General features: G+C 43.8%; 1 protein-coding gene across 3 annotated transcripts in view; it reads right to left on the bottom strand.

Moving 5' to 3' along the window:
- Positions 1 to 25,798, bottom strand: part of RAI14 (retinoic acid induced 14) — a 128,245-nt gene that overhangs the window by 100,174 nt on the left and 2,273 nt on the right. For 2 of the 3 annotated variants that reach the window (XM_090037918.1, XM_090037921.1), the window contains exon 2: positions 13,055 to 13,137. In XM_090037918.1, coding sequence (XP_089894044.1) covers positions 13,055 to 13,090 — 36 coding nt within the window. In that variant the 5' untranslated portion in view covers positions 13,091 to 13,137. Of the gene's footprint in view, positions 1 to 13,054; positions 13,138 to 18,176; positions 18,231 to 25,798 lie in introns of those variants that run through there. The other variant, XM_090037919.1, reaches the window with a different exon arrangement.

The raw sequence follows: 25,798 nt of genomic DNA, 5'->3' as shown, positions 1-25,798 counted from the left end.
TTTTAAAGGACTTGTCAACAGGGGAGAAAGTTAGCATGTAAATTTACAGTGCAGTATCTACTCAGTAGTAATTCCCTGTGTGGATGCTCTGTATGTGTACACCATGCTGAAAAGTGGGGTGAGCTATCTTGACACGAACTGCATCAATGCAGAGGGGTTTGTGTGGAACCAGCTAGTTTGATCCAAATTCAGATTCTAATGTACTGTGCATTGATACTTCCTCATGTCCTCATGTACACAAGCTGATGCACACTATGGCTGTATCCAGATGAGCGCAGACATGAGGTATGCGTTGCCACAGACAACACATGGAGGCACAGGGGGGAGACCCTGGGAGATCCCGGGGTCAAAAAAACCACCGCCGAACAAAGGTGGGGCAGTGCATGTCGTGGCAGCACACATTGCCCAAAACTGGAGCCTGGCCAGCCAGAGGCACACTCTGGCTCCCAGTCAGGCTTCTTGCCGAAATAGGTACTGTGCAAGCAGACCCAGGGGACCCCAGGACTCCAGATAAGGCTGCTGGGGCTAGCACAGCTGCTGGCCTCGGCCTCCCCTACCCCACCTGGGGTAACCTACCACACACCAGAGCAAGCGTGGCACGGGCATTCCCCATGGACAACCTTGTGCCACTGCTACTTGTCCCTGGGAAACGAACATTGGCGCTAGTCTGGACACACCCTATTAATGCATGCTATGGACTAAGTGCAGAGTAACTAATGCGCTGGTCTACCAAAGTCACATTCTACCTTGACTGCAGAATAACTTCCCCTGCAGAAAAGCCCCAAGTCTTGCATTGTAGCCAGGCTCCATATGCTTCATACATTGCAAGTCTGGTAGCTGTACATTGAAAAGACTTGTACTTCCAATACAACTTTAAAAACCCCAAAAAACCCCAAACCAGAACAGAACAAGCTACCTTCTCAAAAAGAAAGAAAACAACCCTGTAAAAGCAGCTGCAATCTATACAGCCAACCAGCCCAGCAATTAGCAGCCACTCTGTAAGGTGCAGTTCCATTCCAGACTAGAGAAATTCTGGTCCCACTGAAGTTTAGCCATTGACTTCAATGGAGATGCTCCTAACAGTGACGAATGGTATCTTGTAAACAAGCTTTGTTAGTTGTTTGCAAAGTGGTACAACTCAACAGTCTGCATCGTGATCTGTTTTCATTATGCAAGGGAAACTGGCCATGCACATCTGTACAGATGTGAAGGAAGCCAGGCCTTCAAAGAACAGTTTAATTCTAGGGGAAAAAGACTATCTGTAATAATCACAACTATAGGCTGGCTAAGTGTACAAGCAAAATTAGGGCTGAGGCTGCCTACCCGGTGGGTGCAGGAGTTCAATCTGTTGGTACCTTTTCCTAGGGTTAGAACAGAGGCTTTAATTCACCAGAGCTTTTACCTGAACAGTATAGGACCATAAGGGATCATCTACCTTCCTATATCACACTGAGCTAAATTTAGGCAGCTACTGACCTTAAGAATGTGGGCACAACATTAACTACAGAGCAAGCTTATTTTACTTCATAGTAAAAGTGGAGCAGGTGTACACTGTTGAAAGCCCAGGCATCATCACTCAGCTCTCAGGTAGGGTTACCTCTTAAAAAGTAAGGAGCAACTATACACCAGTATGAATTACACTGCTGTATTAGTTGTGTAGCAGATCTCTTCATTTCATCCTAGGCTATCCTCTTTCTCAGTGTAAACCATCTCTCCCCCCACCTAGTGGCCAGGGACTTTGATGGCACTTACTGCAAAGCAGCCAGATCAGGAGAGCTAGTTGTGTCCCCACTCTTAACAGGAATGATTTTACCTCATCATAGTAATCATGTCATGCAGGATTAGATACCAGGACATGCTTTTTGTGGGCCTAAACCTGAAAACTGTTCAGAAAGTTAATACTAATCAGAAGGACATTGTTATGTACCATTCTATGAATTACACTCGTAACGAGTTTTCTTCTGGGTGTGGTTGAAGTTATAAGAATTACCGTATTTACTCAAATATAAAATGAAGAGGGGTGTGCGTGCGTGTCCCTCTGCAGCTTCCCAGCCCCTTCCCTCCTCCATACTGTCAGGCATAGCTTGGGTCCAGTAGGGTCTCTCCCCAGCACACAGAAACACCTTCTCCTACCCAGTCAAACAGCAGAATGAACACTGCTGCACTGCTTACTGGGCCAGTCAGCAACACTGACACTGCTGCTGTGTGGGCAGGCAAGGGCTGATCTTCCATATGCTGTGCTCCTGGAGGAAACAGCTTGGGCAGCATCTGCAAGTAAAGGGTAGGGGAAGGAGGAAGGGTATGGAAAGAAGCTGAGACTGGGGGGAGTTTGGAGGGAGGGGGAGAGGCTGTGGGGACCTGGGGATGCAGATGGCAGAGGGAAGAAGTGGGTAAGACAGTGGGCAAGGGGGCCACCTTACTTTATAAATTTATAATTTATAAATTGTCCATATATAGAATCTAATTATTGGGGGGGGGTTGTCCTATATTTGGGGTAGTCTCATATTCAAGTAAATAAAGTAATAAGATTGAGCTGTGGTCATTTTTACGTGCATACAGAAATACGGTAGATTTAAACACCTTTATTATAAGTTGATGTCAATTTACAAGATTCCAAGATTAGAACTAGATATGTGCCCCTTCAGTAAAAAGGACAGCCTATAATCTACCTAAACCATTTGATATGTCAGGGGCTGGACACTGCCTGCATGAGTTAACTGGCTGCAGTTGGATGCAAAGCACAGAAGATGTGGGAAAACTAATTCCTGAAAGGGCACTGCTCAAGCAACAGGAATAGCCTTCCTAGAGAAGTGGAGCCACTCTAGCCAGTCTGCCCACTGCTCATTTTTCTTGTGCTTGGCTCTAGACACGCACTGTAGAGCACAATAGAGAAGGGCTGGAAATCAGGTACTAAAGTTGAAGGACAGCTGCTGGGACACTTTCTACATCTGTGCTCAAAGCATCTGGTTGAATATGAACTGTACTAATGGAAGGAGCACATAAGAGGGAGGTTCAGCCTGGGGCTCCACCATGCATAAGAGCTTCTAGGGGCAGGCTAGACTGCTACTGACAGGTGAGCTGAGGCAGTGGTTTTGGCCACACAGGCTAAACAAATGGCCCAGAATGGGCTCTGGGGACCCCATTCAGCCCCTGACTGGCCAGGGACCAGGTCCCGTGTTGACCAGCGTGCTCTATCTATCAAACAGAGCCATGGGCCACACGGCTTCCCACAGATTCTTGACAGCACCAGTGGCCAGATCTGGTCTGTGGGCCAGAGGGTGAAAACGCTTTAGGCTCAGGGGTACTAATATAGCTGGCTGACTGGTTTGGACTAAAGGATGGGGTATAAGCAAACCTTAAGCAGCAATATAGGTATGTCAGTAACACACTGCTGCTTCTCACCAGCTAAACCCTGATCTGTTTAAAAATCCATTTTCAGTCTTTTTGTTATCAAAATAACAAAAAGACAGAAAATCCCTTATCAAAATAAGGGTAAATTAATATCTGTACGTGAGTTAAGTGCTTTAACCAAGTTAACCAAGGTGGAACACAGAAATTGTATTCAGCATAAACATCTCTCACTTACATTACCAAACATATACATCCTTTCATCTCTGTTTTTATCTTTATTTCACAAGAGGGCTTCATACAATCATAGAAAATAGGGTTGGAAGGGACTTCAGGAGGTCATCTTCTAGTCCAAACCCTTGCTCAAAGCAGGACTATCCCCAGCTAGATCGGCCCAGCCAAAGCTTTGTCTAGCCGGGTCTTAAAAACCTCCAAGGAAGGAGAATCCACCACCATTCCGGGTAACTTTTTTTCAGCGTTTTACTAGTCTCCTAGTAAGAAAATTCTTCTAATATCTAACATAAACTTCACTTGCTGCAGCTTGAGATCATTGCTCCTTGTTCTGTCATCTGCTGCCACTGCGAATAGTCTAGCTCCATCCTCTTTGTAACCACCCTTCAGGTAGTTGAAGGCTGCTATTAAATCCCCTCTGAGTCTCTTCTTCTCTAGATTAAATAAGCCCAGTTCCCACAGTCTTTTCTCATAAGTCATGTCCCCCAACCCACTCATCATTTTTGTTGTCCTCTGTTGGACCCTCTCCAATTTGTCCACAACCTTTCTGTAGCGAGTGGCCCTAAACTGAACACAGTACTCAAAAATGTGGCCTCACCAGTGCTGAAGAGGGGAATAATCACTTCCCTTGACCTGCTGACAATACTCTTACCGATGCAGTCCAGTATGCTGTTAGCCTTCTTGACAACAAGGGCACACTGCTGGCTTATATTCAGCTTATCGTCCACTGTAGCCCCTAGGTCCTTTTCAGGAGAGCTGCTGCCCAGCCAGTCAGCCCCCAGCCTGTACTGGGGCATGGGATTGTTCTGTCCTAAGTGCAGGACTCTGCACTTGTCGTTGCTGAACCTCATGAGATTTCTTTGGGCCCAATCCTTCAATTTGTCTAGGTCACTCTGAATCCTAGCCCTATCCTCCAGCGTATCTACTACTCCACACAGCTTGGTATCATCTGCAAACTTGCTGAGGATGTACTCTATGATGTCTTCCAGGTCACTGATGAAGACATTGAACAAAAACAGCCCCAGGACCAACCCCTGGGGCACTCCACTTGATCCTGGCTGCCAACTAGACATTAAGCCATTGACCACTACCCTCTAAGCCCAATGCTCCAGCCACTTTTCTACTTTCCAGTCCATACTTCCTTAGATTGCCTGTGAGAATGTTGTGGGAGACCGTATCAAAAGCCTTGCTAAAATCAAGGTACACCACATCCACCAATTTCCCTGCATCCCCACAGCCAGTCAACTTATTGTAGAAGGTAATCAGGTTGGTCAGGCATGACTCGCCCTTGGTAAATCCATGCTGACTGTTCCTAATCACCTTCTTTTCCTCCAAGTGCTTAGAAATGGATTTCTCAAGGATCTGTTCCATGATTTTTCTAGGGACTGAGGTGAGGCTGACTGGTCTGTAGTTCCCTGGATCCACCTTTTTTTCTCTCTTAAATATGGGCACTGTTTGCCCTTTTCTAATAATCTGGGACCTCTCCTAGTTACTATGAGTTTTCAAAGATGATGGTCAATGGCTCTGCAATCTTATCAGCCAACTCTCTCAGCACCCTTGTGTGCATCTATCCAGTCCAAAGGACTTGTATATGTCCAGCTTTTCTAAATAGTCCCTGACCTGTTCTTTCACCAATGTTGATTGCTCACCTCCTGCCAAAACAGTGCTGCCTGGTGCACTAGTCTGGGAGCTGACATTGCCTGTGAAGATTGAGGTGAAGAAGGCATTGAGCACTTCAGCCTTTTTTCTACATCCTCTGTCACAAGGTTGCCTCCCCCTTCAGTAAGGGACCCACACTTTCACATATCCTCCTCTTGCTACCAATATACCTGTAGAAGCCCTTTTTACCCTTCACATCCTTTGCTAGCTGCAATTCCAATTGTTATTTGCCCTTTCTGACCTCCTCCCTGCACGTCTGAGCAATGCTCTTATACTCCTCCCTATTTATTTGTCCAAGTTTGCACTTCTTATAAGTTTCCTTTTTGTGACTCAGTTTACTGTAGAGCTCCCTGCTAAGCCAAGCTCATCTTCTTCCATGCTTGCTAGTCTTCCTGTGTATTGGGATGATTTATCCTCCAGCATCAAATCAATGAACTCCTCATGGCAGAGGATGCTTCAAAGCTTCACCACCTCCTCATGAAGCTCTCTTGCCTGTTTCCTGAGAGGAGGCACCGCTCAGGCCGTAGGCACTCCTTGACCTGGCTGTCACTGGAAGGAACCTGCAAGCCGCACTCCCCACAGAGCCAAACCTGGACTTGGTCAGAAGCCTCATGGTGAGCAGTCCTGCCTGGACAGAAACCTCACAGGTGCAAGCAGAGGCGGTGGCAGTGGCTCTGGCACTGCAATGTCCTCCAGCCATCTCCCTGGGTCTCTTAATCTGCCTCTATTCTTTTACTGACTTTCTTCCAAGCACACCTTCCCTAGCGAACTTGCCTGGAAGCTGGCCTGTTTACTGCTCATTGGCCCCAAAAGGTTCTTTTTTCCTGCTTCCTCGCACCAAGCTGAACAGCTCTATCTTCAAAAGGTGGAGGGGGAGGAAAGAAGGCAAACTGACCTGAAAACAACTGCAAACGGCTTACCCTTTTTGCTAAACTATGCCTTGCAGGAGATTCAGCTGAGAAAGTGAGCCACCTCAGGTACTTCCTGAATTCTGGACTCAGTCTCAGAGATTGTGGCTTTTTAGATTCTATCACTAAAATAAAATCAATAGGTAGTCAATTTTGTAAAATTTTTCATTTGAGGTTTCCAAGCTTGCAAGCATTGCCTTCTGCCTGCCTGGTTCACAACCCCTCTTCAGCATGGGAGGAGTGCAGGGGACTCAAACATCTCATGAAGTAAGCCTCTAACCATACACCACACCTTGCTTTATTAACATCAGGGTATCTATTCCTACAATTGCCTTTGGTTCCAAGGACAAACCCAAATCTAGAACTCTCCAAAATGGCTTTGTTACTTCCCTTTCCCTCCCTAAAAGCAGCAGATTGAATAATCAGTCAGTGATTTTAAAAAATTATCATTCCCTTAATATTGCTTTAAGAGCAACTTTTTAACATATATGTACTTTTAATTATTTAAATGCAAAGCAGCAAAGAACAGCAAGAATATAATGTTCCATAATAAGAACAGACAGCTAATTTTTATAGTATTTTAAAACTTATTTTGTGTTTAATTCCAGTTAGAGATAAACAAATTAGATATTTGGATATGATTGCTTTTTTGCAACTCTTCCAAACTCAGGCCTTTGAACTTTTTTTAAACACACACAAATCCACATGAGTTTTTGAGCCCGTGTCCCTTTAGTTTCAAACAAACCTGAAAATTTATTTCCTGTTACCAAACACATTAGTATTTTTAAAACTTCCTTTCTAGTTTGTAATGGATAATTCACTTATCCTCTGTGCTGTTTATTCTTTGCACTTCATTAAGCATGAACTGTGAACAGAGACCAACCAGTTGTTTTTTACGTCACTGATCTCTTTGGCTTTTGCAAACTGTTGTCTGTCACTGCAGCACCAGAGCGCTCTCCTTGTAAGCAAACTGGCAACAGCAGTGTAAATTGAATGGCATCTCCGGCTCACGTTCCTTCTGAAGCAGCAGAACACGTCTTGAATGTTTGGGTATCAACACTGTTGGGGTGCATGGGAAGAGTTTGACAAACTGAAGGGTGTTTATTGGGTTTTTTTTAAATAACATCTTTCTGAATGCATACAGCCCACAGTTTAGGCCCTAAATGAATTGATCATGTGCCTGAGAGTTACACTACAAGAGCTGAGTCAAAGGTTCCAGTTGCATCATGGAACCTAATTGGGACACAGCTGTCTCCCATTAACAAAGTCATTAATTTGCAGCAGCTCCTGGACCATGACAGGATTCCAAGGTCAGCCTGAGTCTTGGACAGGCACAAAAAACTGAAAGGTATTTCTCTCTAGGCTAGCCTATAAACCAGAAACTGGAAGGATAATTGTGTCATAGTCCAGTACATGCTGAGGGTAAACTAGCTCCTTCTCAGGAAGGAGTCCTACTAGCTTCAGCGGGTAATTCAGTGAGGAAAATGTCTGCAGGACAAGAGTCCTTGGTGGTTTTTAACTGCAACTGTTTTAAAATGTAATGATATGAAACAATTTTAAAAGATCATATATACAAATTAAAGCTGACCCTCTAATTCTCTGTACCCTTAATAGAGTAAAATTCAATTAAGCTAGAATTGTGCAATTCTGTAAAGTAGCAACTACTTTAGCAGTTAATGAATCCATACATCCAGAAAACTGAAATATTTCTACCAAAAGGGTTAAGGAGATCTGCCCAGTTAATTTAAGTTTCCTATTTATCTGGAAACTGGAGTGTTACCTGGAATTTGGACCCTGCCACCATCAAAGGTGGTTAAACTGATTTGCCTGGAAGCTACTCTGCTTTCTACACTACAGGCTTTGTGTTCTTTTCCAAATCAAACATTATTTGTTAAACCTTTTTTTGCTGAAGTCTTCCTTAAAATACCCCACTGTTCCTACTCCCTTCTCTGTAAAAAGTTAGCAGGACTTCTACTCCTACTCTGCCTTTCTGCCTAGTGCTCTATTTCTACGATTGCATTTTTATTTTTCCCTCGATTCTTTTCATGTCACCACCACCAGCAAAACAGAGCATGCTCTTCCACCGGTGGCTCAACAGTGAACTGGCTGATAATCAAACTTTAGAGGAAATGGCAGATACCAAAGGGACACATTGTCCTGGACTCTGCCTTATCCTATACCACTACCAAGTGATGCCACGAGATAGAAGAAGCTAGCATGAGACAGTCTATAAAAACAATTCTCTGCTGCATGCTGCAGGGCTTGAAAACCACCCTCCCCAAGGAAGCAGTTGAGTGGTTAAGTTTTGTCTGGGCAAATGAGTTCAATGGAGGAAACAGCTTGTGACATACTCTAGCCTACAGGGCAGCAAGAAAGGCCAGCAAGAAAGGAGTTAGCAATATAGCCTCCCTCAAAACTGAAAGGGATGAGGCAGCAAGGAGCAGAGCTATGTAGAAGTAGCCCTGATTCTGCTTCCTTAAGACAAAAGGGAGCCACTGCTTTTTCAAGTAAAGAGGATGTCCAAGCCAAGACGGATGGAGAACAATCCATTTGTGCTAGAGATGGAGATCAAGTTGGAGAAGAATTCAGAGTGTGCTTAGGGATCCAGAAGATAGGTGAGGAGGTGCTGAGTTTCTGTAGATCCATCTTAAAAATCAATGAAAATTGAAAACATACCCAAGAGAGAGCAAATTCAGACAGGCATAAGTCACAGAAACAACTGGGAAAAGCAGCCTTTTCCAAGTTGCTGTTCCACAATGGACTTCCTTTAGAAGCTAAAACCCACAAAAGAAAAAAGAGAACATTCACAAAAGGCCCACAATCACCTTTATGGAAACTGCAAATTGTGAACGGGGTTGTTGATGTGAATTATCATCAAATTCAATATTTGCTTTTAGGCTAATTATAACTTCATGCTTTGAAGAAAAATCTTCCTTTCTTTATGTGCCCCACCCAAAGAAAGGCTCTTGTTCACAGATTAGCCTCCAGAGTGTGATGGGAATTAAGCTATTTATAAAGGCAACAATCACAGTCAGTCATATTCAGGATCCATTAATATTTTACACTACAAAAATATTTAATGGGATCCTGTAGTTAAGACTCACTATTGTGGGGAATTTTAATTTAAGATGACCCATGTTTCAGTTATGATAAACAGCTCTTATTCTAAAATAGAAACATTTTAAATTATTGTAAATCACTTTACAACATATCAGGCCATCTCATACATTTTGAAATCTACAATAAATGACTAAATGTTCCTCAGAATGGAATTTTTTCACAAGAACTGCAGTTGACAAATGGCATTTCCACAAATACCAGAAGTTTAAGCTGGTGATTAGCACTGGAAAATCCCAGCTTTTGCTGGCTAAGGTTCTGACAATAGCTATTTTTTATGTTGAATCACACAGTCTGTTTACAAAGATGTTTTGAAAACAGCTTTAATATTTTCACACACAATATACAAATAGCAGGAAACAAAGCCCTGAATTCTAACTTCTCCCACTCAATTACATGCGGAAAAATTCTCCACTGTGGTTGCACTACAGAAAGAATAAAGGGTGGTCTGCATTAACACTGAGCAATGCAGAATAAAAGAAAACAGTCCGAAAAGCTAGCCCCTGCCCATTGCCCATTTCAATCTGAAGTTTTCTATCTTGCAGAAGACCATGACCTTATTTATTTGTGTGATTTATATGCCACCAAAGGCCTCCCAACAAAGGCTCAGGGCAGCTTATACAGTAAGTGACCTTGAATGAATGAGGTGTGTATTACTACTACACAGACTTTTTTCTTCTCCAAGCAGAGTCAGTATCACTAATTTAAAGTCTTAAAATCAATGGTTATAATTTATATTCTGTATCACGAAGCATATTGCAAACACAGCTTGAAGAGCTTACCATGCAGCAATGCTCCCTGCTGCCATAGATACAGATTCATAAGAAGCAACTATTTATTTTTGAGGGGTAAAAGAAAGTGAACCAACATGGTTATATGGGTTTATGTAACACCGCCTAGCAACAATTAAGATAGTAATCCTTTAAAATCAAACTCTCTTGACATAGCTGTTGCTCATCAAAAGGGGCAAAGGGAAAATACGTTTCAACTCAAAAAGGTTTTGTCAAGGAATAAGTGTAATTTTGTTGCTTTGTCCACAGAGCCTCCACAGCATGCACAACGGATATTTAGTTTCCAGTTACATCATTCTCACCTACCCATCCATCCCACACAAGAGCTCCCAGATTATGTCCATATGGAACTGAAGTGCTGAGCTTTGACAATTCCCACTTGTGACCAGGCATTACATTTCATTGCCCCACCCCAAATATACATGGTTTTCATGGCAACAGCTGCCCCAATTAGGATTTGATAATTATCTAGTGAGCTCTGAGAGTCTCAATAATAGATGTGTCCAGGTAAAACAAAGGGTAAATGAACAGTGATGTTTATCCCTCAGTTCCCAGTTTTGAGTCAGGATACCAGGTGGTAGCTAGCACCCTGCTACCCTCCTCCCTATTACTCATGCCTGAAGACAGGCATGCCAATGGCAGATTCTCCAAGCCACTGCTATAGAACAGAGGATTCAAATGCACAGTTCACGGGCTGCATCCAGTCCCTGAAACTGTGCCATCTGGTCCACAGAGCATTCAGAGGGGCTGGGAATTCAAAAGCAGGATCTGCTGCCAAAATTTGAGGTAAGGATCCCTGGCAGGGACTTCCTCTGTTACAGCAAGGACCAGGCAGTGGCTGCATGAACCCCCGACACTACAGCTGCTTGCCCTGCCACCCCATCTCAACCTGGCCCATGAGCAGGAGCAAGTTTGACACCCCTGTCATAGAACTCTAGGGTGACAAAGCTCATGTGGTTGCATGCCTGCAGCTTTTCCTCAAGCTGCCCAACACATGGCGTGCCATGCCTGCCTACCTCATTTTATCCAGCCTGTGAAAGTGCTATTTATTCAGATCTATACACAAAGATAACAATAAGACCATTTCCAGCTCTTACAAGCTTTGGCAAGAACAACCTGGTTTGTCTCTCCCTCTTGAGTGTGTAACTCCTCCAGTTGGCTATTTGGAATTAGGCTCATAAAGTGGTTTTCCCACCAATACGGTGAAAGTTTAGTTTAGTGCAGTGCTACCCAAACTTTTCCTGAGCACGACCCCTCGCTCCTAACCCAGATCCCTGTTTATTGTGACCCCATCTGCTGATGTGATCCCATTTGGACCCATTTTGGGAACCACTGGTTTAGTGTGTTGTTATAACAACACAGTGTCCTTTTTGACAACCCAAAAGGGCCATCCTGGGACCTCGTTAGTACCAACTGTCTGGCTGAACAGAATGAAGGACTAATGAACTACGTGTCATACTTCCATCCTCTGCTCAGATGTGTGAAGAATCCGAGGCAGTTTTCAAAACCAAGTGGAACGAGGTCATCTGATGTAATCCCAGGGGATGGGGTAGCTAAAGTGATATCCAGTAGTACTTATGCAGACCTCAGCCATTAATCTAGAGTGACAGTCCAGGCAACTATCCCAAAAAGCTAAAGCAATGCCATCTTAATTAAATATGCTACACTAATACCGATTGTGCTCACATATTTAAGAGCTTTATTCCCATTCCTACTGCCCAAACAGATGCTTATTCAAAGGGTTCATAAATTTATACTAATAAAACTAGGTGATATGATACAATTTGTGACTAGACTACCAAGAGATTTCAAAAGAATAAAGCAAAAGTTCCGGCTCTTGGGATTTGCAGAGTTATGTAAGTGGTGTTCTGCTAATTAAGAACCCTTCATGAAAGCTGGGCCTTCATGCCATTTCTCTCTGCTCTTCACAATAAAATAAAGTCAGCCAAAGAATCAATAGGATCTTCCGTATGTACAGAAAATACTCTCTCGTTTTGTTTCATTTTATTTTGTTCAAGTCCCACCTAAATAAACATGCTATTTCAGATCCAGATCTCCAGTCCTGGAAAAAAAAACTTGAAAATGTTTTGGTAGCTTATGTGTTTCAACACCAGAAGCAACATTAGAAGACATTCAAAAAGCGTGAAGTTATGTGTACCACTGACCCCGTTATTCGCCCCTTTATACTAGAACAATGATTGTTCCATTTTAGTCTGATAACTACCAAGCCAAAACATCACCACAAAAATCTCCACATATTCACACTATCCTAAAACGCTCATAATCAAGCTAAGCAGGAGAACCAAACCAAGCTTTTTAGAATCACATGCAAAAATGACAGCCATGTGCCCATCAGAAACTCAACATAATAGTTTCCTGCACTAAATGCTACTTTAGCCATAAGGTTTTTGAACAATTATCTGCAGTTACATTACACAGGCACCTCCTCTTTGTTCCCATCTCTCTGACCTTGGTAAAACTGACAAGCTGGCTCTGCATTATCAGTTCTGTGCAGGGGTATAAAATGCTTGCCAACAAAAAAAAACCCCAAACCCTAGATGGGATTGCAGTTCTTGCCACCCTGCTACAACTTGGATATACTTTCCCAATGTTTAGATACCACCACAATAAAAATAGTATGGTTCCCAAGTAAACGTTATTTGATATCAAAACCATTAACAGGATACCAGGAGCTCTGTGTGTGGAATTAGGATCTAGGAGCATGCTCTGACAGAAGGTTAGTGCACCCATCGGGTGTAGATATTCATACTTCAGTTTATGCCAAAGGAGCGCAGTATAACCAGATGTGCAACAGAGAATCAGAGTCAAACAGAAACAGTCTACTCTGTGCCATAATCTACTGTTACATTTGTGTTGGAAAACAGTTCAATTCTCTGTAGTTCATTAACTACAGCCTTTATCAAGGTGGGAGTGAAGGAATGTTTCTACAATACAAACTAGCAAATGTTAGTCAGCCAGACAGAGCCACAGAAAACTTACGTCACTCTTTCTGAACTTTGCTTTCAAGCTCTTCATGTTTTATCCCATCGAACCTTCCAAATATTTGAGGTTTTCTTCAACACCTAGAAAAAACAGAAAGCAAAATAAAAAAAAAAGTTTCCAATTGGCTGCTGCATAGATTAACTAGGAGCTCAATTTCATTTTTTAAAAAGATAACTCTCTCTCAAACGAAGTGAGAAAAAAAAAAAAAACAAGAGGTACTAATCAGTCATTTATGTTCCAACACTCAAGCTTTAAAATTAGGCTGAAGGTAAAAGTATTCACTTAAGTGCAAAAAGCCCAATGTCTGTTACACTATTCCTTTGTGGAAATTTAGTTAAATCATTACCAATAATTAAATTTAAGTTTATATTCTATAATACTAGTGGTGTCTTCAGTAGAAAGGTTTGCTAACATGCCCGTGCATGTAACACCAGTATGAAAATAATGATGCATTTCAGTATTAGCATGGAAGACTAAAGGTAGACACACATCCCCCCACTCCCCCCCAATGATACTTGGTATATACAAAGAAGGGTTTAAACTGTATATTTAACAGATATTAGTAGAATTAAATATTTTATGTGCAGATGAAAACTTGAAGGAACTACCTAAGGGAAACAAATCTTACTATGGAAAAGCAACATATAGCTCAACTATTACATGAGGAATCTAAATGCTGGGAATATTTTGGGCAGGAAAAAAAATCAAAACTGACTGGCTAACTGGACAGCAACAGGCTAACACATCACTTTCCAGGAGTAGAAAGTTTCAGCATTGCAGACAAGAAGCAACAACTAGATGAAAGCTTCCTTTAGAATGGATCTGGGGCACGCTTAACAGTGTGTGCGTTCACACGTGCAAATGTTGCTGGATGGGCTTACTCTAGAGTAAACGGGCAGGTGTCTACACATGCGCCTCCTGGGCAGGCGTTTACACATGCGCTCATTTGGGAGCAGATTTGCTGCTCCTGGCAGCAGTCTGCTCCTGCCTCCTCTGGCCCTGCACCAGCCAGTAGGAACTCTAAGCTCCTCCTGGGTGCTAGTCCAAGGGCTGGCAGGGGGCATGGGGCCAGGAGACACCCATTTCCTGGTAAGGGTTGGGAGATTGGTAACTGCCCCCAGGAGTTGCCTGCTGCCAGGACGGGCTCTGCTGGTGAACAGAATTTGACTAGGGAGAGAGGTAAGCATTCCTTGAGTACATACAAAAATACGCAGTTAGAGTCACAGTTAGGGAAAAATGACATACTTCACAAAGGGAGAAAGCAGCAGGATCCAGTATTTCAGCTACAGAAGTATACTGTATAAATATTCTTGGACTTTTAATGGCCATGTAAGTTCCTACTGCAAGAGCAGTCTATATAGAAATTGTGTTCTGCTCTCCACACTAAAATAAATGGAGGAAAAATCCACACAAACTTTTCCTAGAGGCTGGCAGATAAATTAAGAGCTAAGCGTTTACTCCCCTCTCGTAGAAAGTCACACTGATTCACTTTGCAACATTTTTGGTCTATTTTCAGAGATGCTGGATTCCCATTTGATAAACCAAAAAAGCACTAGTTTTTCCATCAAGTTGTTCACTTTCTGATGACTATTTTGTACATGTTAAAATTTAACACATATCCACGTGCAGACTTCCAAAAACACCATCATATCAAACATGTGGCCCATGGACTGGATCCGATCTACAGAACCTCTGTCTGGCCTGCCAGGCCACCAGAAGTTTGGGAACATGGCTTACTCCAGAATTCAGTGCTTTTTGGCCACACTAGCCATGGCTGTTGGTGGCAAGCTTGGTTCACCATTCTGAACCGTCAGTGAGCACCAGACCCTTTCCCAGAGACTTTTCACCACTACCGCAGTGACCATAAAGGCCACCCCTGTGCCTCTAGGCTGAATTCAGTCCATGAGGAGCCCCACAAGTCCAGGGTCCCAAGTGAGTTGACCACTACTAGTTTAGCACAAAGAAATGTTTGAATCATTACAATTCTAGTTTTTATACCTTGAAGAGAGGATATGAATAAGATTTCCTTCAAATCCAGAGAGACATGCCAAGCAGGAACTGTTGGTGGGTCAATTCCCCTTCTTCCACCAAAACAAAATACTTCACATTTGCTTGGAAAACTAATACCAAACCTAATTAAAAAGACACTGAGCCCGATTTTAGGGAGCTGTTCTGTGGGCAGAGCTTAAAGGGAATTGACTTGTATTAAAACTGAACTTTGTCATCCTTAAAGTTGTTTAAAGTTAGGCTTATGCTCTTTCTTACATTTATATCCTGTAGACAGAAGTCCTGAAAAGGTTCTGCGTGTTTGTGCACGAGTCTTCACATTCTTTACCATTTTCTTTTTAACGGATCTTAGCTACACTGGTGGATTCTACACTGATAAGAATTAGGGAGACTATGACATCACAGAGCTAAACAGGATAATAGAAGTCCAATTCTGTACTGAACTCTTTCTGTCATAACTGCTGATCTTCAAAGAAAGGTCTTTAATTTTTTTTGCCAAATAAAAATGCGCAAGTTTAGAGCAAGCATCCAACCTTTCCAGTATTCTCTAGCTAACCAGTGAAGAACCACCATGGAATTTCTGACATTGCCAAGGTGAGAACAAGATAAAACACCATCAAATCAGCAAAAAGAAAGAGGAAAAGAAAAAGAGAAGGGGGACAGAAACCCGGCATTTTGCAGGTAATCACCTTTAAGCTCAATAGAAAGGTGCTATCATTTCCTTTTTAAAGGAGAGAGACATCACAAGATAGCATGAAATCAGCAACTCATCACGGCTTTTCAATAAAGGTTAATTAATTTATGGAAACAAAAATATCTGCACTTACATGAGAAAAGTCTTTAACCATTTTAAATAAAGAGAAGAAAATGAGTGCTCTGGGGGAGGAAAAAAAACCCATCCTTGGGGCAGAGTCTGCACAATTATGCATAAAAGGTTTTAAAGGGAGGGTTTATTTTTTATTATTATTTTTTTATCTCCATCTAAAGCATCTGCCCCTAGTCCTTGCTGAAGACAGGAACCAGCATGAAGAAGCCACTTGGTGTGCAGATAGCTCATGTCTCCAGCCACACTTTCTTCTATGGGACAGTTGTCATTCTTTCCATTTAACAAGCATCACTGAGTCACTTTTGGAATGAAGCTTTTTTTTTGGCTTTGTGCTTGAGGCTAACTTTTTCCAAAAAATTAATCAAAATTGCTGTGTGCGGACAGTAGGTGCCTTTTTATACACTTACAGCATTATCTAAAATCCACTGCAAAAATCAAGAAAAGGACTGAAAAAAAAAACAGGTTTCCAGCTTTAGTCATAACAACCTACATACTGATTTTTTCATCAGAGGTAATTAAACATGAACATTAAGATTAGAAATCATGCATCATAAATGCTCATGATCCCTCTACTACTAAAGCATAAGAGCTTGCAAATACTAAACAGAGAGTTTTTGTCCATTATTTCTGAGGTCTGCACTCTCACAGGGCAACTGCTAGAAAGAGACTAGGGTCTCAAATCTTTATGACAAAAAGTTCCCTGGGAGGGGGTGTAGTAATCAATGTCTTTGATGTTGTACAAGACAGAGAATGTCAATCAAAATTTTCTAATGAACACTGCTGCAAGACATTACAAAATAAGAATCAGTAAGACAGATACAGAAGTACTACCAATCGTTAATTTAAACAAGTCATCTTTCCCATACATTGATTAAACAGTGCATACTTCCCACTTCAAAGCAGATGCAATAATATGTCAGGTATGATTAATTTGTATCCGTGGGCATTTTTTTAAATAAAAGCATGTAGTCCCCTTGTACTCTCAATAGCTTAACTCTGGTTAAAAAGCAGTGACCATTAGCTTCAATTAAATACATAGTTCTTGATCTGAACTCCATTCGATTTATCATTTAAAAGTCATTGGCTTTCAGGAACATGCTAAGACCCCAGAAGACTTGTGATCAACAACAAAAAAACCCGCCACCTAATTAGAGTTTGATGCAGCCAAATGGTGAAAATACAAACAGTGTACAAATTAATTATTAAAAAGTTTAGGACAATGTTTTCCATTTCAATCAATCTCCATAAATCTAAGTAAACAGCACTTTTATAAAATAAAACCTTTCATCAGGTGCAATTAGCATCATATCAAGGTCTTTCAGGTATCATAAAAATTAACTCCTTGAATGCCCCTCTAAAATCTGATTGAGCAACACTAAACAAGCCTTGGAACCAACTCTGGGCACTCTGTTTGTGCCAATGGCAGTCACTCTACTCATATTCCTTATTTCCAGCATTCAGGCTGAAATCTGACCACCTTCAGGAAACATTAAGAAGGTCTTGCAGTACTTCTCCCCCATAACCCAAATGGCATGCACAGCTTCACCCAGCCCTTCTCTTCCGAAAGAATGGCTCTCATAAGGCTACCCAGAAACCTCTGCATGAAAGGAGAGGAAACAGACTCCATGGAAAACCAGCACTGTGAATATTCCCTTTCTTCAGTATCAGAGTATGGATTCTCCCAGACATCTCTTCCCCATCACTACTCCATCCCTCATGCTCCGTAAGTTGTGAAACCAGGTGCCACACTGAAGATGAGGCTTGCTGTGACAAACAATAGTGCCAGATATCAGCGCCGTATGAATCAGCCAGAGCCACTTGCAAAGGTTCTGGCTATTCCACTGTCTGTTGCATCACCTAAGCTTATCCACTAACCAGGAGCAAAGCCATTCCCAGACTTGAGCTATGCTGCACGGCAGCTTGGCCCTTGGCCCACATTTGGCACTTTTACACCACAGCACTTTACAGACTGATGAATTCCTTTCAATTTCCATCTAGCTAAGTATAATCATTTTCCCTCCAGTCTCCTGGCAGACAACCATCCACCACCAGACAGGGGAATTACATCCCTCCCCCTCCTTATCAAAGTACCTGGTTTTTCCATCTTAAATCACCCATTTTTCTGCTTATTTTATAAAGTTTTTAAGCTTAATAGTACCTATAGAGATAAGTAATTGTCCATCTCCATTAATCTAAAATTACTGGCCATGAAATGCACTGAGGCACTGTGCGATTCAACTGCTGCACAAGAATGGTAATGATTTATATATAGTCAACTAATCCTACTTCAGACAGCATCAGACACATCAGAGACAGAAGAAACCTCTGGTGATGGCCCAGTCTCTCTGCTGGGATAGTGACATCACTGAGCCAACCAAGAAGGTAAAAATCCTGACGGCAGAAGGAATCTTATGTCAGACCGCCCTGAAAATAAAAACAACATTTTACCACAAATGCCTAACTTTGATGATTATGATTATTTACCTTTGAAGAAAGCCAGTGTGAAAGCACGGGGCACTCCCCAAGGGGGAACCCGAGAGTGGGGGCGTTTAGAAATTCCCCACCTGATACCCGGGTGAAGCATTTTAGTTCAGTAAGGACCGGAGATCCCCTGCATCCTGATAGGAGCAGTGGCAATGGCTGAACAACAGGAAAAGCAGGAGCCTCCATTTAAGAGCTCCTGCTCCTTCCACACTGGAGGATGCCCAGGAGCCGGCTGTGTAACTGGACATCTGGCGTGGGCAGAAGCGGGGGAGAGAGCAATGGGAGGATGTGAGGACACTGCGCGGAGCTGCCCAATGATGAGAGTGAAGCAGGTGCAGACCAAGCCAATGAAGGAAGAGCCTCCATAGCCTGAGAGTTCAGAGAAGCACCCAGAAACAGTTACCCAAGTCTCTGGAGAAGTGGTGGGGAGTGAAAGCCCCGAGACACCCGCACAGATCCAGGTGGAGAGAGAGAGGATTTATTTTTCCTGATTGAGGCATGACACGATTGGCAGGCAGGTAACCCACCAGGTTGGATGAGTGGGGAGCAGCTGATTCACCAGCGGGAACCACATTATACGATCTGGATCTCTTGGAGGACAGGTACTTTATTGTGGAAGCAGCCTTAGCCCTTAATGAACTGACAATATTTTGATTGTGCAATGAAATTAATTTAACTATTTGATTTCTGCAATGCTTAATGAATTATGCACTTTCTTGATTTCATTAATTATTGATTTGATTATCATGTGAAATTAATTGGACTGATTTTCTTAATGCTCAATGAACTGTGGACTCTTTGTTTTGATTTCATTGATTGTTAATAGCTTAATGAAATTAATTGAAGAGATTGGTTCCCCTAATGATCAACAAATAGTGGACCTGGTTCTGACATCACATCAGTAACCCCCAGCGAACCAGCACCGAGGCTATGACACCTTAGGGGAAGTAAATTGGACAACGACATGTACTCAGATGGTGTGTGGAAGGGGAGATGGAGCCCCACATTGCAGTCTCATGCATGACTGGTGTCCACTTCAGTCAACAACCAGGAATCCTCCTAGCAACATTTAAGATCAAGGTGTGGCACACAAAAAGACAGTGTGCTCCAGGAAGTAGGACACACTGAGGGTCAAGCTGTCCAGTCCTAAGAGCCAGCATTTCAGGAGCCTAAGCTCTCCTTTACTGCAGCACAGGTCATACCTACAATGCCACTCACAGCCAGCCAGAGATATGATGTGGCAATTTCACCTTGGTTTTCTTCTCTTAGCTACACATCTACTACAGCTTTAGGTAGGTATGTTAATAGGGCTTTCATAACTTCCATAAAACACATTTTCTTTTTTCTGATCAATACAGCATACACTTGGGAGTTTTTGCTGACCTCTCCCTTACTATTTTCCTAAGAGTTCTCTCTAGCTTATCTTATTTACCTTGTTACAGCCTTTTGTGGCAACAAAGAATTCTTCCTCCAACTTGGTACCCGTACATTTCAAGCATTTTGCACAGTTCTGTCACGATAGCCAAACATACAATTTTCAATTCACCTGTCTCTTCCCTTTCCCTAGCTTGGTGCACGGTAGAGTACACCAAGCTGGGGAAAAGGTTGAGGTTCAGCTCCCTAGCTTCAAAAACCATCTTCAATCCATAGTTTTGTAAAGGGATTTGCCAGATGCAAGTCTGTCCACATAGAAACCTTTTGCTCCAAACCATCAAGCATCTCACATGACACAAGCCTCATCTTGACAGAACCCACCCCCCACCCCAGTCCCCCCATTTGCCACTGTCCTAGGAATGTGGGGATGGGCCAGGTAGAATTACTGGAAACTGCCTGTTGTTTTACAAGCAAAGCGAATAGTGGGCCAGAGAGAACCCAGTCAGAACGAGAGTCCAAAACATCTCCCACTTGCTGCTCAGAGACTTGGATGCGGGGGAAGGAAGTAGACAGCAGAGCTAGCTCCTTGCTTCCTAGGCAGAGATCCACAGATTCTGGCCCCTTTCCACTTGCAGAGTCAGGGAGATCTGGAGCCATTACAAATGATCTTACTTGTTGAACTTCTTGATTTCTGGGCTAGCAAAGCAGAGGTTTTATAGTCTATAGATTTACCACAGACGTGAATTTTTTTCAGAGTCAAAATACTGTTTGTCATATTTAAAAAAAACAAGTGTGTGATAAACATATTTTAAGTACTGCCTGGGATGCAGTTGATCAAATTAGTTGATCAAATTAGTAGCTACCTACGTACTAAAGTATATCTTGGGGACACTGGCATATCTCGTACTAACATACAAAATAAAACAGTACAAACCCCTGTGTAGATGCTTGGATAATAAATAGCACAAAGCTCCACATGGGCTCACTCTCAAATAGGTTTATTATGCCACCCCCACCAAAGGCTCAGGGCAACTTGCAATGAAAATAAGACAAAGCACTAAAATTAAATCATAATAAAACAACTTCCCAAACAGTGCCTCAGAACTTAACCCCACCTGTAGAAGGCTGCCCAAATAAAAAAGATCTTACGCTGCTTCTGGAAGATGTCCAGGCCCAGGCTGTGACAGACCTCAAGGGGAAGGAGTTCCAGACCGGAGGCACGACTACCGAGAACAGTCTCCCACGTGTTTTTGCAGAACAAGTTTGGCACAAAGCTGAAAACTGTAGGAGGCTGCTCTCAGCTGACCCTAGGGATCAGCCTGGTTTACACCAGGGTTAGGATTTAAGGAGCAGGCTTAGTTAAGCCAGTGCAAACTGTGCACCAATTAGGCCTTAGAGACACCCAGTTACTGTAACTGAAGAGGATTAGAGAAAAAACTCAAGCACATTTTCAATCCGTTTACTTGCACACTTAGCAGGACTCTAGGTAAAATCCAAGCTCAATTAAAGTCAAAGGGGATTTTGCTGTTTGTTTACAGGACCCAGATTTCACTCTGTTTCTAGTCAGGTTCTTGTCAGGGCTGATCTTTCAGCACAGAATCAGCAAAATGAAAAATTGTTTTTAAAGACTTGCTTAAAAGAAGGCGAGTCTGTAGGACTGTGCAAGTTAGTGCGTGGGGTGGTTATACTTGAACCTCTTTCGAACCCAGCTTTCGAATTCAGTTAGATGCCAAGTAGCCAGTGTCCCCCTGAGTGGAGGAGTTGGAGCACAGTTCTCCTGAACAAGACAACAGGGAAAGAACAGGGCGATCTTGCAGAATCCCATGATCTGTCTCAGAAGCAGCCTCTAGCCAGCAGCAATGGCTTCAGCAATTCAAACTCTACTCCACTTGGCTAATTAAATAGTTGGCCATAAAGATCTTCCCAAGAGCAGCATGGGAATTGGGGAAAAATTCTGTTCATAATGAGTTAAAGAGCTTAGGAAACTCCAGCTCTGTCACAGACTTGTGTCTCCTACCCAAGTTTCCTTACTTCTAAAAAGAAGAAGGGGAAGGGACTTCTTCCCCTGCTTTGTGTCTCTCTCTCTTATATGGACCGCAAAGACTTTAGGATGGCAGATGTTTGTGCAGTGTCTAGGCACATCCAGGTTTACTTCTCTGTTGTGTAGCTTTTTTGTTTTTATTTGTAAGTAGAGGTCTCAAGTCGAGCAGTGGTGGAAGCTCCATTCTTGGAGGTTTTCAAAACCTGGCTAGACAAAGCTTTGGCTGGGATGATCTAGTTTGGGCTGGTCCTGCTTTTAGCAGGGGCTTGGACTAGAAGATCTCCTGAGATCCCTTTCGACCCTAACTTCCCATGATTCTAAGTCAGAATTCTGCTTTTTATGCTTAAACATTTAAAGAGTGATCCAGCTAAGCAACAATGCCCAATCAAGAGATGTAACCAGCAGAGATGTGTTGACCAGCTTATTTGTTCCGACAAATACATCAGATACTTGGAGCCCTGCGTGTCACAACAGCTAGAACCCCATTTTTCTTTCCTTTAGGGGACCTAATAAATAGCAACTAATTGCTCCTCAGAGGAGTAAGCAAGCATGAAAAAAGGATTAATATACATCTTAAATCCAAGAAAGGACAAATGTATAGCTTTATGGAAGAATGTGGCAAGGCATGATGTCTTAAGAAGGGATGAATAGTGTCTACCCTGTAACACTATCAACCACATGCATTGGTCACACGTGACTCAGAGGGAAGTAATTTTATTAAAAATGTTTAAGCCATTTCAGCTCTTTGTAAATTCTCAGTTACGTAAAACACTTAAAAAGAAGAGGTCAATTAAAGAGCCAATACCATTAATCCTAAATTTAGCAATGAGAGGTCCCATTAATATTTTCTTTGTTGAAAATTCTGGGCAACAGGAGCAGACACTAAATACGCAAGACTTACTACATGATCCAGTAGAAGGGAAAGAATTTTTAATGGAGGAAAAAAAACATTTTTAATAGATTTATCCTTCAGTGGCAAGGGAAGTACCATATGAATCTTGAGGAAGGATGGCTTAGTGTTCAGGGCACTTACTTTGAAATTCTAAAAATCCATATTCAATTCCCTGCTCCACTAAAGACTTATTGTATACTCTTAGGCAAGTCTTAGGCACCATTAGTATTAAATTATTTCATTGGAATGTCGGCACCTCAGTGCCTTTGAGGATCTGCACTTCAGTCTCTTATCCATCATTTTCCCCATCTGCAAATTGGAGACAACAGCGCTCCCCCACAAAACAACACTATAAGGAAAACCACATTATGAGATTAAATGCTGCAAGATAAGAAGGAATATGGAGGGTATTTTTTACTTGGAAGCTGAACCAAAGCTCATATATTGTTTTGGATCAAAAGAAAAGATCCACTCTTTGCCCAATTCAGAGCAAGGATCTGAACTGAGACCTATGACTTCCAATGAGCAAGCTCTCAAGCAGTCATTACCTCAAATTCTGCACCTCTTCCAAGCATCCTAACCATACTCAGGACAAGCTGCCATCACTTCATTACCTTACAGTGGGGCTGTCCCAAATCTGAAGCAGCTGAGGACCAAATGCCTTGTGGGCTGCACCAGGGTGAGTCATGACACCCCTCCCCCTGCCTAACCCCATGTCTGCACAGGTATCCCCCGCCCACCACCGCACAATGCATCCACACAGCCCCAGGCTCACCCTGAGCATGCTGGACCACACTATACCACACTTCCCCAACCCCTGGGGTAGGGGCAAGGAGCAGAGGCCAAGGGGCTGGGGGGAGAGTTAAGGATTCCTGCTGCTGTTGCACCTAGAGGGACATGGGAGGGGAGAGTAGCAGCAGAATGGGAGCCTAGGGGTCACAAATGAACCCCTTGCAGGTTCTGTACAGCCCACAGGCTGCCGGTTGAACAGCCCTGCCTTAGAAAGAAGCGAGACTTTCAAACTTCTACCACCATGCTTAAGTTAGTTTCCACTCCAGTGCATGGTCACCCAAAATTTGGATACTTGAGGCACACTTTTTTCTGGATTAAAATTGGCCACATAATTCACTCCTGGAAAGGGGACCAGTGAAAACTGCTGGTGGGGGGATGACACAAATGCAATTTGTGGGTGTCTGGTCCTGGTGGTGGCCGGAAGCTGCAAGATAAGAAGGAATGTGCATGCATGTCACGGACAGAGAGTGGGGGCTGGGAGAAGTGGCAGCAGTAAGGGCACAGGGAAAATCCTCCTTGGGGGAGACTGAAATGGGGCAGCAGCCCCTCCAACAGGGGGGCAGAGAACCGCTCCATTGTACCCCCCAGTAAACAAACTCTGCGCTGCTCTAGAAGCCACCAGGTCACAAGCAGGGCTGTGCAAAATTTCACCAAGTGTTTCGTTTCGAAGCTGTTTCGATGGGTTTCAAGCTCAAAACAGCAAAATTGAAATGAAACAGAAAGCTTTGAAACAAAATGAGGGCACTCAAAAGGTTCAAAAGTTGTGAAACGTTTCGCGTTTCAAAGCAGCCCAGTGGCAGGAGGAAGGGGAGAGCCAGGGCTGCACTCTGAGCAGCTCCGCAGCCCCATGGAGCTCAGTCTGCTGGCGGGAGGTGGGCAGAGCCAGAGTTGCGCTCCACCTCCCGCCGCCAGGCTGAGCAATGTGGGGCTGTGGAGCTGCTCAGAGAGCGGCCCGGCAGCAGGAGGCAAGGAGAACCAGGGCTGAGCTCTGACCAGCTCTGCCAGTCCCACAGAGCTCAACCTGCCCTCCCAGCGCTGTCCGACTCCTGCTGGGGATGCAGGCCCCCAGATCTGCGCGCCAGATGACAAGAGGCTGCCACTGCTGCCTGCAGCCAGCAGCAGCATCAGGCTTTCCTGGCACTGGGAGCAGGCTGCGCCCAGCACCAGTCCCAGGCAACAGCAGCAGCCTCCCATCATCCAGTGCAGATCTGGGGGTCTGCAACACCCCCCCCACCGGGGTGCAGCCCATGGATCTGCAAGTGAGATGACAAGAGACTACCACTGCTACCTGGGGCCAGTGACAGCATCTCTGGTGCTGGGTGTAGGCTGCACCCAGTGCTGGTCCCAGGTGGCAGCAGCAGCCTCCTGTCATTTGTTGGAGATCTGGGGGCTCACACCCCCAGGAGGAGCCTGGCACAGCCCCACAGCCCTCCCAGGCATACGAGCCCCCGGATCTGCACTGGATGATGGGAGGCTGCCCCTTCCAGCAAGTGTCATGAGTTTTACTTTAACGAGTTTGAGGTGCAGTTTCCCAGAAACCTCTGTACCTATCTCCTTGAAACTTGGAAGGCTTCATGCCCTCAGAAGGGGCTATGATCCCTCCAATATGCATCTGAATCAGACAAGAAATGACAAAGTTTTAGGCATTTTCATGATTCCCCACTACAACCTATGGGCGAAACGCTGAAATGCACTGAAAAAGCAAAACAGTTTTGATGAAACGAAACAGAACAGTGCTTCAAAATTAAACAAAACGACAAAACAAAACACTGTCCCTCCGAAATGGCAAAAGGGATGTTGAAACGAAACAATGGTGTTTCCCACAGCCCTAGTTACAAACAAGCATGGCTGAGGCAAGGAGGGGGGCGCAGATAGTTGTCGGCAAGGGCACCCTGGAGCTCTGTGGGGTGGAGCCAGGTAAGAGGGATCCCAGCCCCCCACCAGCAGCTGGACCTGGGAAGTGGGGAGGAGGGAGCGCGGGCAGAACTTGCACCTCCCTACCCAGTGAGGGAGAACAGCATGCATGCCAAGCAGGATGCAGCTGTGTGCCCAGGTATACAGTGCGGCCAGTGACCCCAGGGTACAGGCAAGGCACAGCAGCCGCAGTCTGCAGGCGTCCAGTCCCGGTGCCACCACATCTTCCCCCAGCCCCTTGCCCCCTGACTGCAGTGCACAGGCAGATTCCCATGAAGGACCTGCACCAAGACCAGACACCTACAAACTCCCTCTAGCGCATCCCGCCTGCACCCCAGCACTGCACTCTACGCTGTCCAGCTCTCCATGCAGGCTATGTTCCCCCAGCTTTACATACAAAAAAGAAAGGAA

This window comes from Crocodylus siamensis, chromosome 3, assembly GCF_052110815.1.
Source record: "Crocodylus siamensis isolate JL-2025a chromosome 3, ASM5211081v1, whole genome shotgun sequence".
NCBI lineage: Eukaryota > Metazoa > Chordata > Crocodylia > Crocodylidae > Crocodylus > Crocodylus siamensis.
Note: the sequence above shows the minus strand (reverse complement) of the source record. Positions and strands in the feature narration are given on the sequence as shown.